The sequence below is a fragment of the Sphaeramia orbicularis genome, unplaced genomic scaffold (assembly GCF_902148855.1).
Source record: "Sphaeramia orbicularis unplaced genomic scaffold, fSphaOr1.1, whole genome shotgun sequence".
NCBI classification, from domain to species: domain Eukaryota; kingdom Metazoa; phylum Chordata; class Actinopteri; order Kurtiformes; family Apogonidae; genus Sphaeramia; species Sphaeramia orbicularis.
In genome coordinates this window covers 19,304-34,635 of record NW_021941616.1, presented here as the reverse complement: position 1 = coordinate 34,635, position 15,332 = coordinate 19,304, and the positions used below count along the sequence as shown (strand labels likewise).

The following is a 15,332-nucleotide window of genomic DNA, read 5'->3' as shown; positions in this document are numbered from 1 at the left end:
GGTTTAATGTTCAGTTTAACTGGTTTAAATGTTCAGGTTAACTGGTTTAAAGGTTGAGTTTAACTGGTTTAAATGTTCAGTTTAACTGGTTTAAATGTTCAGTTTAACTGGTTTAAAATGTTCAGGTTAACTGGTTTAAAGGTTCAGGTTAACTGGTTTAAAGGTTCAGGTTAACTGGTTTAAAGGTTCACTTTAACTGGTTTAAAGGTTCATGTTAATTGGTTAAAGGTTCAGGTTAACTGGTTTAAATGTTCACTTTAACTGGTTTAAAGGTTGAGTTTAACTGGTTTAAATGTTCAGTTTAACTGGTTTAAATGTTCAGGTTAACTGGTTTAAAGGTTCAGGTTAACTGGTTTAAAGGTTCAGGTTAACTGGTTTAAATGTTCAGTTTAACTGGTTTAAATGTTGAGTTTAACTGGTTTAAATGTTGAGTTTAACTGGTTAAATGTTCAGGTTAACTGGTTAAAGGTTGAGTTTAACTGGTTTAAATGTTCAGGTTAACTGGTTTAAATGTTCAGTTTAACTGGTTTAAATGTTCAGGTTAACTGGTTTAAAGGTTGAGTTTAACTGGTTTAAATGTTGAGTTTAACTGGTTTAAATGTTCACTTTAACTGGTTTAAATGTTCACTTTAACTGGTTTAAAGGTTGAGTTTAACTGGTTTAAAGGTTCAGGTTAACTGGTTTAAAGGTTGAGTTTAACTGGTTTAAAGGTTCAGGTTAACTGGTTTAAAGGTTCAGTTTAACTGGTTTAAAGGTTCAGGTTAACTGGTTTAAAGGTTCAGGTTAACTGGTTTAAAGGTTCAGTTTAACTGGTTTAAAGGTTCAGGTTAACTGGTTTAAAGGTTCAGGTTAACTGGTTTAAATGTTCACTTTAACTGGTTTAAAGGTTCAGGTTAACTGGTTTAAAGGTTCAGGTTAACTGGTTTAAATGTTCACTTTAACTGGTTTAAAGGTTGAGTTTAACTGGTTTAAATGTTCAGTTTAACTGGTTTAAATGTTCAGGTTAACTGGTTTAAATGTTCAGTTTAACTGGTTTAAAGGATGAGTTTAACTGGTTTAAATGTTCAGGTTAACTGGTTTAAAGGTTGAGTTTAACTGGTTTAAATGTTCAGGTTAACTGGTTTAAATGTTCAGTTTAACTGGTTTAAAGGTTCAGGTTTACTGGTTTAAATGTTCAGGTTAACTGGTTTAAAGGTTCAGGTTAACTGGTTTAAATGTTCAGTTTAACTGGTTTAAAGGTTCAGGTTAACTGGTTTAAATGTTCACTTTAACTGGTTTAAAGGTTGAGTTTAACTGATTTAAAGGTTCGGGTTAACTGGTTTAAAGGTTCAGGTTAACTGGTTTAAAGGTTCAGGTTAACTGGTTTAAAGGTTCACTTTACTGGTTTAAAGGTTCATGTTAATTGGTTTAAAGGTTCAGGTTAACTGGTTTAAATGTTCACTTTAACTGGTTTAAAGGTTGAGTTTAACTGGTTTAAATGTTCAGTTTAACTGGTTTAAATGTTCAGGTTAACTGGTTTAAAGGTTGAGTTTAACTGGTTTAAATGTTCAGTTTAACTGGTTTAAATGTTCAGTTTAACTGGTTTAAATGTTCAGGTTAACTGGTTTAAAGGTTCAGGTTAACTGGTTAAAGGTTCAGGTTAACTGGTTTAAAGGTTCACTTTAACTGGTTTAAAGGTTCATGTTAATTGGTTTAAAGGTTCAGGTTAACTGGTTTAAATGTTCACTTTAACTGGTTTAAAGGTTGAGTTTAACTGGTTTAAATGTTCAGTTTAACTGGTTTAAATGTTCAGGTTAACTGGTTTAAAGGTTCAGGTTAACTGGTTTAAAGGTTCAGGTTAACTGGTTTAAATGTTCAGTTTAACTGGTTTAAATGTTGAGTTTAACTGGTTTAAATGTTCAGTTTAACTGGTTTAAATGTTCAGGTTAACTGGTTTAAAGGTTGAGTTTAACTGGTTTAAATGTTCAGGTTAACTGGTTTAAATGTTCAGTTTAACTGGTTTAAATGTTCACTTTAACTGGTTTAAATGTTCAGGTTAACTGGTTTAAAGGATGAGTTTAACTGGTTTAAATGTTCAGGTTAACTGGTTTAAAGGTTGAGTTTAACTGGTTTAAATGTTCAGGTTAACTGGTTTAAATGTTCAGTTTAACTGGTTTAAAGGTTCAGGTTAACTGGTTTAAATGTTCAGGTTAACTGGTTTAAATGTTCAGTTTAACTGGTTTAAATGTTGAGTTTAACTGGTTTAAATGTTCAGGTTAACTGGTTTAAAGGTTGAGTTTAACTGGTTTAAATGTTCAGTTTAACTGGTTTAAATGTTCAGTTTAACTGGTTTAAATGTTCAGGTTAACTGGTTTAAAGGTTGAGTTTAACTGGTTTAAATGTTGAGTTTAACTGGTTTAAATGTTCAGTTTAACTGGTTTAAATGTTCACTTTAACTGGTTTAAAGGTTGAGTTTAACTGGTTTAAAGGTTCAGGTTAACTGGTTTAAAGGTTGAGTTTAACTGGTTTAAAGGTTCAGGTTAACTGGTTTAAAGGTTCAGTTTAACTGGTTTAAAGGTTCAGGTTAACTGGTTTAAAGGTTCAAGTTAACTGGTTTAAATGTTCACTTTAACTGGTTTAAAGGTTGAGTTTAACTGGTTTAAAGGTTGAGTTTAACTGGTTTAAATGTTGAGGTTAACTGGTTTAAAGGTTGAGTTTAACTGGTTTAAATGTTGAGAGTTTAACTGGTTTAAATGTTCACTTTAACTGGTTTAAATGTTCACTTTAACTGGTTTAAAGGTTGAGTTTAACTGGTTTAAAGGTTCAGGTTAACTGGTTTAAAGGTTGAGTTTAACTGGTTTAAAGGTTCAGGTTAACTGGTTTAAAGGTTCAGTTTAACTGGTTTAAAGGTTCAGGTTAACTGGTTTAAAGGTTCAGTTTAACTGGTTTAAAGGTTGAGTTTAACTGGTTTAAAGGTTCAGGTTAACTGGTTTAAAGGTTCAGGTTAACTGGTTTAAATGTTCACTTTAACTGGTTTAAACGTTCAGGTTAACTGGTTTAAAGGTTCAGGTTAACTGGTTTAAATGTTCACTTTAACTGGTTTAAAGGTTGAGTTTAACTGGTTTAAATGTTCAGTTTAACTGGTTTAAATGTTCAGGTTAACTGGTTTTAAATGTTCAGTTTAACTGGTTTAAAGGATGAGTTTAACTGGTTTAAATGTTCAGGTTAACTGGTTTAAAGGTTGAGTTTAACTGGTTTAAATGTTCAGGTTAACTGGTTTAAATGTTCAGTTTAACTGGTTTAAAGGTTCAGGTTAACTGGTTTAAATGTTCAGGTTAACTGGTTTAAAGGTTCAGGTTAACTGGTTTAAATGTTCAGTTTAACTGGTTTAAAGGTTCAGGTTAACTGGTTTAAATGTTCACTTTAACTGGTTTAAAGGTTGAGTTTAACTGATTTAAAGGTTCGGGTTAACTGGTTTAAAGGTTCGGGTTAACTGGTTTAAAGGTTCAGGTTAACTGGTTTAAAGGTTCACTTTAACTGGTTTAAAGGTTCATGTTAATTGGTTTAAAGGTTCAGGTTAACTGGTTTAAATGTTCACTTTAACTGGTTTAAAGGTTGAGTTTAACTGGTTTAAATGTTCAGTTTAACTGGTTTAAAGGTTCAGGTTAACTGGTTTAAAGGTTCACTTTAACTGGTTTAATGGTTCATGTTAATTGGTTTAAAGGTTCAGGTTAACTGGTTTAAATGTTCACTTTAACTGGTTTAAAGGTTGAGTTTAACTGGTTTAAATGTTCAGTTTAACTGGTTTAAATGTTCAGGTTAACTGGTTTAAAGGTTCAGGTTAACTGGTTTAAAGGTTCAGGTTAACTGGTTTAAATGTTCAGTTTAACTTGTTTAAATGTTGAGTTTAACTGGTTTAAATGTTCAGTTTAACTGGTTTAAATGTTCAGGTTAACTGGTTTAAAGGTTGAGTTTAACTGGTTTAAATGTTCAGGTTAACTGGTTTAAATGTTCAGTTTAACTGGTTTAAATGTTCACTTTAACTGGTTTAAATGTTCAGGTTAACTGGTTTAAAGGTTGAGTTTAACTGGTTTAAATGTTCAGGTTAACTGGTTTAAATGTTCAGTTTAACTGGTTTAACGGTTCAGGTTAACTGGTTTAAATGTTCAGGTTAACTGGTTTAAATGTTCAGTTTAACTGGTTTAAATGTTCAGTTTAACTGGTTTAAATGTTCAGGTTAACTGGTTTAAAGGTTGAGTTTAACTGGTTTAAATGTTCAGTTTAACTGGTTTAAATGTTCACTTTAACTGGTTTAAAGGTTGAGTTTAACTGGTTTAAAGGTTCAGGTTAACTGGTTTAAAGGTTGAGTTTAACTGGTTTAAAGGTTCAGGTTAACTGGTTTAAAGGTTCAGTTTAACTGGTTTAAAGGTTCAGGTTAACTGGTTTAAAGGTTCAGGTTAACTGGTTTAAATGTTCACTTTAACTAGTTTACAGGTTGAGTTTAACTGGTTTAAAGGTTGAGTTTAACTGGTTTAAAGGTTGAGTTTAACTGGTTTAAATGTTCAGTTTAACTGGTTTAAATGTTCAGGTTAACTGGTTTAAAGGTTGAGTTTAACTGGTTTAAATGTTCAGGTTAACTGGTTTAAATGTTCAGTTTAACTGGTTTAAAGGTTCAGGTTAACTGGTTTAAATGTTCAGGTTAACTGGTTTAAAGGTTCAGGTTAACTGGTTTAAATGTTCAGTTTAACTGGTTTAAAGGTTCAGGTTAACTGGTTTAAATGTTCACTTTAACTGGTTTAAAGGTTGAGTTTAACTGGTTTAAAGGTTCGGGTTAACTGGTTTAAAGGTTCAGGTTAACTGGTTTAAAGGTTCACTTTAACTGTTTTAAAGGTTCATGTTAATTGGTTTAAAGGTTCAGGTTAACTGGTTTAAAGGTTCAGTTTAACTGGTTTAAATGTTCACTTTAACTGGTTTAAAGGTTGAGTTTAACTGGTTTAAATGTTCAGTTTAACTGGTTTAAATGTTCAGGTTAACTGGTTTAAAGGTTCAGGTTAACTGGTTTAAAGGTTCAGGTTAACTGGTTTAAATGTTGAGTTTAACTGGTTTAAATGTTCAGTTTAACTGGTTTAAATGTTCAGGTTAACTGGTTTAAAGGTTGAGTTTAACTGGTTTAAATGTTCAGGTTAACTGGTTTAAATGTTGAGTTTAACTGGTTTAAATGTTCAGGTTAACTGGTTTAAATGTTCAGTTTAACTGGTTTAAATGTTCAGTTTACTGGTTTAAATGTTGAGTTTAACTGGTTTAAATGTTCAGGTTAACTGGTTTAAAGGTTGAGTTTAACTGGTTTAAATGTTCAGTTTAACTGGTTTAAATGTTCAGTTTAACTGGTTTAAATGTTCAGGTTAACTGGTTTAAAGGTTGAGTTTAACTGGTTTAAATGTTGAGTTTAACTGGTTTAAATGTTGAGTTTAACTGGTTTAAATGTTCACTTTAACTGGTTTAAATGTTCACTTTAACTGGTTTAAAGGTTGAGTTTAACTGGTTTAAAGGTTCAGGTTAACTGGTTTAAAGGTTGAGTTTAACTGGTTTAAAGGTTCAGGTTAACTGGTTTAAAGGTTCAGTTTAACTGGTTTAAAGGTTCAGGTTAACTGGTTTAAAGGTTCAGTTTAACTGGTTTAAATGTTCACTTTAACTGGTTTAAAGGTTGAGTTTAACTGGTTTAAAGGTTCAGGTTAACTGGTTTAAAGGTTCAGGTTAACTGGTTTAAATGTTCAGTTTAACTGGTTTAAAGGTTGAGTTTAACTGGTTTAAATGTTCAGTTTAACTGGTTTAAATGTTCAGGTTAACTGGTTTAAAGGTTCAGGTTAACTGGTTTAAATGTTCAGTTTAACTGGTTTAAATGTTCAGGTTAACTGGTTTAAAGGATGAGTTTAACTGGTTTAAATGTTCAGGTTAACTGGTTTAAATGTTCAGTTTAACTGGTTTAAATGTTCAGTTTAACTGGTTTAAATGTTGAGTTTAACTGGTTTAAATGTTCAGGTTAACTGGTTTAAAGGTTGAGTTTAACTGGTTTAAATGTTCAGTTTAACTGGTTTAAATGTTCAGTTTAACTGGTTTAAATGTTCAGGTTAACTGGTTTAAAGGTTGAGTTTAACTGGTTTAAATGTTGAGTTTAACTGGTTTAAATGTTCAGGTTAACTGGTTTAAATGTTCACTTTAACTGGTTTAAATGTTCACTTTAACTGGTTTAAAGGTTGAGTTTAACTGGTTTAAAGGTTCAGGTTAACTGGTTTAAAGGTTGAGTTTAACTGGTTTAAAGGTTCAGGTTAACTGGTTTAAAGGTTCAGTTTAACTGGTTTAAAGGTTCAGGTTAACTGGTTTAAAGGTTCAGGTTAACTGGTTTAAATGTTCACTTTAACTGGTTTAAAGGTTGAGTTTAACTGGTTTAAAGGTTCAGGTTAACTGGTTTAAAGGTTCAGGTTAACTGGTTTAAATGTTCACTTTAACTGGTTTAAAGGTTGAGTTTAACTGGTTTAAATGTTCAGTTTAACTGGTTTAAATGTTCAGGTTAACTGGTTTAAAGGTTCAGGTTAACTGGTTTAAATGTTCAGTTTAACTGGTTTAAATGTTCAGGTTAACTGGTTTAAAGGATGAGTTTAACTGGTTTAAATGTTCAGGTTAACTGGTTTAAATGTTCAGTTTAACTGGTTTAAATGTTCACTTTAACTGGTTTAAATGTTGAGTTTAACTGGTTTAAATGTTCAGTTTAACTGGTTTAAATGTTGAGTTTAACTGGTTTAAATGTTCAGGTTAACTGGTTTAAAGGTTGAGTTTAACTGGTTTAAATGTTCAGTTTAACTGGTTTAAATGTTCAGGTTAACTGGTTTAAAGGTTGAGTTTAACTGGTTTAAAGGTTGAGTTTAACTGGTTTAAATGTTGAGTTTAACTGGTTTAAATGTTCAGTTTAACTGGTTTAAATGTTCAGTTTAACTGGTTTAAATGTTGGGTTTAACTGGTTTAAAGGTTGAGTTTAACTGGTTTAAATGTTCAGTTTAACTGGTTTAAATGTTGAGTTTAACTGGTTTAAATGTTCAGTTTAACTGGTTTAAATGTTGAGTTTAACTGGTTTAAATGTTCAGTTTAACTGGTTTAAATGTTCAGTTTAACTGGTTTAATTTTGAGTTTAACTGGTTTAAATGTTCAGTTTAACTGGTTTAAATGTTCAGGTTAACTGGTTTAAAGGTTGAGTTTAACTGGTTTAAATGTTGAGTTTAACTGGTTTAAATGTTGAGTTTAACTGGTTTAAATGTTCACTTTAACTGGTTTAAATGTTCACTTTAACTGGTTTAAAGGTTGAGTTTAACTGGTTTAAAGGTTCAGGTTAACTGGTTTAAAGGTTGAGTTTAACTGGTTTAAAGGTTCAGGTTAACTGGTTTAAAGGTTCAGTTTAACTGGTTTAAAGGTTCAGGTTAACTGGTTTAAAGGTTCAGTTTAACTGGTTTAAATGTTCACTTTAACTGGTTTAAAGGTTGAGTTTAACTGGTTTAAAGGTTCAGGTTAACTGGTTTAAAGGTTCAGGTTAACTGGTTTAAATGTTCACTTTAACTGGTTTAAAGGTTGAGTTTAACTGGTTTAAATGTTCAGTTTAACTGGTTTAAATGTTCAGGTTAACTGGTTTAAAGGTTCAGGTTAACTGGTTTAAATGTTCAGTTTAACTGGTTTAAATGTTCAGGTTAACTGGTTTAAAGGATGAGTTTAACTGGTTTAAATGTTCAGGTTAACTGGTTTAAATGTTCAGTTTAACTGGTTTAAATGTTCAGTTTAACTGGTTTAAATGTTGAGTTTAACTGGTTTAAATGTTCAGGTTAACTGGTTTAAAGGTTGAGTTTAACTGGTTTAAATGTTCAGTTTAACTGGTTTAAATGTTCAGTTTAACTGGTTTAAATGTTCAGGTTAACTGGTTTAAAGGTTGAGTTTAACTGGTTTAAATGTTGAGTTTAACTGGTTTAAATGTTGAGTTTAACTGGTTTAAATGTTCACTTTAACTGGTTTAAATGTTCACTTTAACTGGTTTAAAGGTTGAGTTTAACTGGTTTAAAGGTTCAGGTTAACTGGTTTAAAGGTTGAGTTTAACTGGTTTAAAGGTTCAGGTTAACTGGTTTAAAGGTTCAGTTTAACTGGTTTAAAGGTTCAGGTTAACTGGTTTAAAGGTTCAGTTTAACTGGTTTAAATGTTCACTTTAACTGGTTTAAAGGTTGAGTTTAACTGGTTTAAAGGTTCAGGTTAACTGGTTTAAAGGTTCAGGTTAACTGGTTTAAATGTTCACTTTAACTGGTTTAAAGGTTGAGTTTAACTGGTTTAAATGTTCAGTTTAACTGGTTTAAATGTTCAGGTTAACTGGTTTAAAGGTTCAGGTTAACTGGTTTAAATGTTCAGTTTAACTGGTTTAAATGTTCAGGTTAACTGGTTTAAAGGATGAGTTTAACTGGTTTAAATGTTCAGGTTAACTGGTTTAAATGTTCAGTTTAACTGGTTTAAATGTTCACTTTAACTGGTTTAAATGTTGAGTTTAACTGGTTTAAATGTTCAGTTTAACTGGTTTAAATGTTGAGTTTAACTGGTTTAAATGTTGAGTTTAACTGGTTTAAATGTTCAGGTTAACTGGTTTAAAGGTTGAGTTTAACTGGTTTAAATGTTCAGTTTAACTGGTTTAAATGTTCAGGTTAACTGGTTTAAAGGTTGAGTTTAACTGGTTTAAAGGTTGAGTTTAACTGGTTTAAATGTTGAGTTTAACTGGTTTAAATGTTCAGTTTAACTGGTTTAAATGTTCAGTTTAACTGGTTTAAATGTTGGGTTTAACTGGTTTAAAGGTTGAGTTTAACTGGTTTAAATGTTCAGTTTAACTGGTTTAAATGTTGAGTTTAACTGGTTTAAATGTTCAGTTTAACTGGTTTAAATGTTGAGTTTAACTGGTTTAAATGTTCAGTTTAACTGGTTTAAATGTTCAGTTTAACTGGTTTAATTTTGAGTTTAACTGGTTTAAATGTTCAGTTTAACTGGTTTAAATGTTCAGTTTAACTGGAGTCTGTTGGAGTTTGAGTCCTGGTGTGTTTGGGGTCCGTCTTATCTGTTGGAATTCCCAGTGACGGTCCTGGTGTCTTATCTGCAGGTTATTGATGAGTTCAGTATTGATTATCAGCTGTGGTCTTATCTAAAACAAACACACAGCAGGAGGACGCAGATGTAGAAGGACATAGATCAGCTGTTCGTCTCTGCTTGTGTTGGTTCGTCTTCTTCAAACTCGCTCTGCTTTGGTCGTGCTTTTGTTTTTTCAAACATGATTAGTTTTTCTTTCACTGAGTTGAAATGAAACTGAATGAGATTTGATGAGAAGCAGCAGGTGTTTCCTGGGTTTACTCCGGTTCTAATCCTGCCTTTGTCCAACAGCCAATCAGATCCAAGCATGTGGTGAGCTCACAGCTGATTGGACACGTTCACTTCCTCAAACACTGAGTGGAAAATGGGATTGAACCGCACACACAGACGTTTAATTTACAGCAGAAGAAGAAGAAAAGACGCAGAACAGCCCAGAGCAGAGAAACCGAACCAGCAGAGGAGACTGGGACTAAGGGTCTGGAAGTGGACTGGACCTGATGGAACACATGGTCCAGATGAGGGTCTAGACCAGGGCCGTCCCAGTCCTGTTAGTTCAGGTTCCACATTCAGACCAAGGAAAAAGAAGAACACGATCATATACAGATAAAAATACTGACAACTGAAGGTTTTACTGCAGAAAAAACCCTTTCAATTCTGAAAACATTTACTTTTACAAACAGAAAAAATGTGAATAACCTGAAAAAAACGGACATTTCTTGATAAACATAAGTGTAATCACATCTACAAACCCATCCAACGTTCAGTAACAGGATGAGTACTGGTCCAGTTCCACTCAGCTGTAGTAGACCTTTGACTTTGGTCCAGTTGAACTGTTTCAGGACCGTTTGTGTATGTAAACATCTGAAATGGTCATTATTTACAGGAATAACAGGAGTGGTTTTTCACATTCCACTTATTTATGGGTTTTTCTGTTATTACTTATTTGAGTCTGGATGTGGAACCTGAACTGAACCACTGATGGGTCATGGCTTCAGTTTCATGTGGGAACTTTGCACATTCAGCCCATGGGCCGGACTGGACCGGACTGGACTGGACTGGACCGGACTGGACCGGACTGGACTGGACTGGACCGGATTGGAGGCCAGTTTTTTGGACAGCCCTGATGTTAGATGTACCTGTGTCCACCAGAGGGAACTGACCACCAGTCTGGTTCATCTGAGAACCACCTGTGATTTATGTGAGTCTGAACAGAAGAAAGAGACCACTGATGGAAGGAACTGCACTGGAGGAGGAGGAGGAGGAGGAAAAGAAGAAGGAGGAGGAAGAGGAGGAGGAAGAGAAGGAGGAGGAGGAGGAAGAGGAGGAGAAGAAGGAGGAAGAGGAGGAGAAGGAGGAGAAGAAGGAGAAAAAAGAGGAGGGGGAGGAGGAGGAGAAGGAGGAGGAGAAGAAGGAGGACAAGGAGGGGAAGAGGAGAAGAAGGAGGAAGAGGAGAAGAAGGAGGAGGAGGAGGAGGAGGAGAACTGACACCTACATCACAGAACTGGAGGTGGGGGGGTGGGGTGTTGGACCTGAACACTCTGAAGTGGGACTTGTGGGTCAGACCAGCTCAGACTCAGGTTCTCAGGTTCTCGGGTGCTCAGGTTCTCAGGTGCTCAGGTTCTCAGGTTCTCGGGTGCTCAGGTTCTCAGGTTCTCAGGTTCTTCTGTCAGACTGATCCAGTCCAAACAGGACTTCTGTAACATGTCGGTCCAAAAGGGTCGGACATATTTTAGTTGAAGGAACGTCTACGTTCACCATCAGCTAAAACCGTCACAGACAGAATCCAGATCCTGTTCAAAGTCCTGGACCTGGTTTTAGAGCAGACTGTAAAAAACAGGTGGATTCATGAACAGATGAATCCATAAGAAATGTAAATGTTTCTGCTGCACATGCAGTCTGCATCAAAGTGACCACCAAACAAACCAGCCAATCACCATCCAGTACCATGTCATGTGATGGCCTGGAGCTCCTCCCACCTGATCCGTTTAAAGGTGAGGGTTCTGACCCGTGTGTGTGGAGTCCAGTTTGTCTGACCCATCACAGAAGAACCACCACGACAGGAATGTGTCAGAGAAGAGCGGAACGACTGAAGAGATGAAAGGATGAGAAGGAAAACCAGCTCCTGTTCACTTCAAACCAAACAGGTCAACGCACACGCTCCAGTTCCCATCCAGGACCAGGTCCAGTCTGACAGTGACCTGGTTCTACACCTGAGTCTGCCAAAGCATCAGCAGAGTCCAACGGGTCAAGGAGTTCACAGTGGGAGCACAGGTACAGGTCTGGAGGGTCCTCTGGGGTCTGGAGGGTCCTCTGGGATCTGGAGGGTCCTCTGGGGCCTGGAGGGTCCTCTGGGGTCTGGAGGGTCTTCTGGGGCCTGGAGGGTCCTCTGAGGCCTGGAGGGTCCTCTGGGGTCTGGAGGGTCTTCTGGGGTCTGGTGGGTCTTCTGGGGCCTGGAGGGTCCTCTGAGGCCTGGAGGGTCCTCTGAGGCCTGGAGGGTCCTCTGGGGTCTGGAGGGTCTTCTGGGGTCTGGAGGGTCTTCTGGGGCCTGGAGGGTCCTCTGGGGCCAGGAGGGTCTTCTGGGGTCTGGAGGGTCCTCTGGGGTCTGGAGGGTCCTCTGGGGTCTGGAGGGTCTTCTGGGGCCTGGAGGGTCCTCTGAGGCCTGGAGGGTCCTCTGGGGTCTGGAGGGTCTTCTGGGGTCTGGTGGGTCTTCTGGGGCCTGGAGGGTCCTCTGAGGCCTGGAGGGTCCTCTGGGGTCTGGAGGGTCTTCTGGGGTCTGGAGGGTCTTCTGGGGCCTGGAGGGTCCTCTGGGGCCTGGAGGGTCCTCTGGGGTCTGGAGGGTCCTCTGGGGTCTGGAGGGTCTTCTGGGGTCTGGAGGGTCTTCTGGGGCCTGGAGGGTCCTCCGGGGTCTGGAGGGTCTTCTGGGGTCTGGAGGGTCTTCTGGGGCCTGGAGGGTCCTCTGGTGTCTGGAGGGTCCTCTGGGGTCTGGAGGGTCTTCTGGGGCCTGGAGGGTCCTCCGGGGTCTGGAGGGTCTTCTGGGGCCTGGAGGGTCCTCTGGGATCTGGAGGGTCCTCTGGGGTCTGGAGGGTCTTCTGGGGCCTGGAGGGTCCTCTGGTGTCTGGAGGGTCCTCTGGGGTCTGGAGGGTCCTCTGGGGTCTGGAGGGTCTTCTGGGGCCTGGAGGGTCCTCTGGTGTCTGGAGGGTCTTCTGGGGCCTGGAGGGTCCTCTGGGGTCTGGAGGGTCCTCTGGTGTCTGGAGGGTCTTCTGGGGTCTGGAGGGTCCTCTGGTCTCTGGAGGGTCTTCTGGGGCCTGGAGGGTCCTCTGGGGCCTGGAGGGTCTTCTGGGGCCTGGAGGGTCCTCTGGGGTCTGGAGGGTCTTCTGGGGCCTGGAGGGTCCTCTGGGGCCGGGGTTAGAACCACACCCACATTTAACCCTTTAGGTCTGAGCCTCAAAGAAAGGAGCCAATCACCGTCCAGTACCATGTCATGTGATGGATTGGAGCTCCTCCCACTGCAGGTGTTGACTCCTCCTCCTCTCCAGGTGGTTCTCAGACTGATGGAGGGAACAGCTCATGGTGACGAACACAAACCCGTTTCTGTTGGACGTCCACAGGTGGGTCAGATGTGGGTCTGTGTGAACCCACCCAGGACGCTTCAGTCTGAGTCTGTGACGGTGGACCGGTCTGGAAACCCCTGACCTGTGTCTGACCTTTAAGTCTGCAGCTGTTTGGACTGGACCGCTGACCGCTGACCTCTGACCGTTCACAGTTTAGTCAATTAATGACCAACTAGAACCTGACCAGCTGGTAAACCCACCTCTGTGTTCCTGACCTTCCACAGCCGACGTCCACAGAGAAAAGTCAGACACAACAGGACAACAACACTTCCTGTCAGACCTTTCAAATAAAAGCAGACTGAGCTGCTGTTTGTCCTGTACAGGATGAGTGAGTGGGTTCAGGTCTGGACTGACGGTCTGGGTTCTGATGTGGGTTCAGGTCTGGACTGACGGTCTGGGTTCTGATGTGGGTTCAGGTCTGGACTGACGGTCTGGGTTCTGATGTGGGTTCAGGTCTGGACTGACGGTCTGGGATCTGATGTGGGTTCAGGTCTGGACTGACGGTCTGGGTTCTGATGTGGGTTCAGGTCTGGACTGACGGTCTGGGATCTGATGTGGGTTCAGGTCTGGACTGACGGTCTGGGTTCTGATGTGGATTCAGGTCTGGACTGACGGTCTGGGTTCTGATGTGGGTTCAGGTCTGGACTGACGGTCTGGGTTCTGATGTGGGTTCAGGTCTGGACTGACGGTCTGGGTTCTGATGTGGGTTCAGGTCTGGACTGACGGTCTGGGATCTGATGTGGGTTCAGGTCTGGACTGACGGTCTGGGTTCTGATGTGGGTTCAGGTCTGGACTGACGGTCTGGGTTCTGATGTGGGTTCAGGTCTGGACTGACGGTCTGGGATCTGATGTGGGTTCAGGTCTGGACTGACGGTCTGGGTTCTGATGTGGGTTCAGGTCTGGACTGACGGTCTGGGTTCTGATGTGGGTTCAGGTCTGGACTGACGGTCTGGGATCTGATGTGGGTTCAGGTCTGGACTGACGGTCTGGGTTCTGATGTGGGTTCAGGTCTGGACTGACGGTCTGGGATCTGATGTGGATTCAGGTCTGGACTGACGGTCTGGGATCTGATGTGGGTTCAGGTCTGGACTGACGGTCTGGGTTCTGATGTGGGTTCAGGTCTGGACTGACGGTCTGGGTTCTGATGTGGGTTCAGGTCTGGACTGACGGTCTGGGTTCTGATGTGGATTCAGGTCTGGACTGACGGTCTGGGTTCTGATGTGGATTCAGGTCTGGACTGACGGTCTGGGTTCTGATGTGGGTTCAGGTCTGGACTGACGGTCTGGGATCTGATGTGGGTTCAGGTCTGGACTGACGGTCTGGGTTCTGATGTGGGTTCAGGTCTGGACTGACGGTCTGGGATCTGATGTGGGTTCAGGTCTGGACTGACGGTCTGGGTTCTGATGTGGGTTCAGGTCTGGACTGACGGTCTGGGATCTGATGTGGGTTCAGGTCTGGACTGACGGTCTGGGATCTGATGTGGATTCAGGTCTGGACTGACAGTCTGGGATCTGATGTGGGTTCAGGTCTGGACTGACGGTCTGGGTTCTGATGTGGGTTCAGGTCTGGACTGACGGTCTGGGTTCTGATGTGGGTTCAGGTCTGGACTGACGGTCTGGGTTCTGATGTGGATTCAGGTCTGGACTGACAGTCTGGGTTCTGATGTGGATTCAGGTCTGGACTGATGGTCTGGGTTCTGATGTGGGTTCAGGTCTGGACTGACGGTCTGGGTTCTGATGTGGGTTCAGCAGAATGGATCAGAGTGAGGACAGAGAGGAGGAAGCCCCTCTGTGGAGGACCACCCACAGACCCCCCACTAGACCCGGACCTGGATCTGGACCCAGCTGTGTGTCCATGAGGCGTGATGACTCCATGGATGAACTTTCAAACAGGTGTTTGGGATCTTCAGCATCAGAACACAGAGACCCTCAGTGGACGAACATACGAGGTCCAGATGAATGAGACTTAGAGCTCAGATGGACTTTAGGTCTGGGGGTCCACTGATCTGTTTCAGCTGTAACACAGGCTTATCTTAGACCTGGACCCTGAGTCCTCACATGTGAGCGTCAGGTCAGAGGTCAGAGGTCACAGCAGAGTCAGAAAACATCTGACAGAGAACAGCATCTGCTTTAACGTCCACATGAAACTGGATTCATCTGCAGCAGGATCTGAGTCCCACTAAGACCACAGTTTAGGACCTGGACCTGGACCTGGACCTGGACCTGGACCTGGACCCAGCTGTGTGTCCATGAAGAGTGAGGACTCCATAATTGAACCCATATCTTTTAAAACAGGACGTGTTCCACAGACTCAGTAGGTGAACCTCAGACCTGGTCCAGGTCCACCTACAGCTCAGTCAGTCTGAACTCGGTGTTCTAGGTCCGACCTAAAGTTAGTCCTGTTGAACCGTCGGCGTCACATGGTCTTTTCCTTCAGTCTGTGGTTCAGACACCGGCAGAAGAATCACACTAAACCTGATCCAAACCTGTTGTAGTGGGACCTGGTCCTGGATGATCCTGGATCAGAGTCCAGGGTTGGTTCCTGGTCCGTGGAACACCTTTGTATCATATGTTGTGTGTGCAGATG

At 40.4% G+C, this 15,332-nt stretch overlaps 1 protein-coding gene across 1 annotated transcript in view; it reads right to left on the bottom strand.

The window, feature by feature from the left end:
* tdgf1 (teratocarcinoma-derived growth factor 1) overlaps positions 1 to 14,620 on the bottom strand; it is a 21,497-nt gene extending 6,877 nt beyond the window's left edge. Inside the window, exons 1-2 of the mRNA XM_030130293.1 lie at positions 14,575 to 14,620; positions 13,015 to 13,026 (exon numbers count right to left, since the gene is read on the bottom strand). Coding sequence (XP_029986153.1) covers positions 13,015 to 13,026; positions 14,575 to 14,620 — 58 coding nt within the window. The remainder of the gene's footprint in view (positions 1 to 13,014; positions 13,027 to 14,574) is intronic.
* Between the last annotated feature and the right edge of the window lie 712 nt (positions 14,621 to 15,332).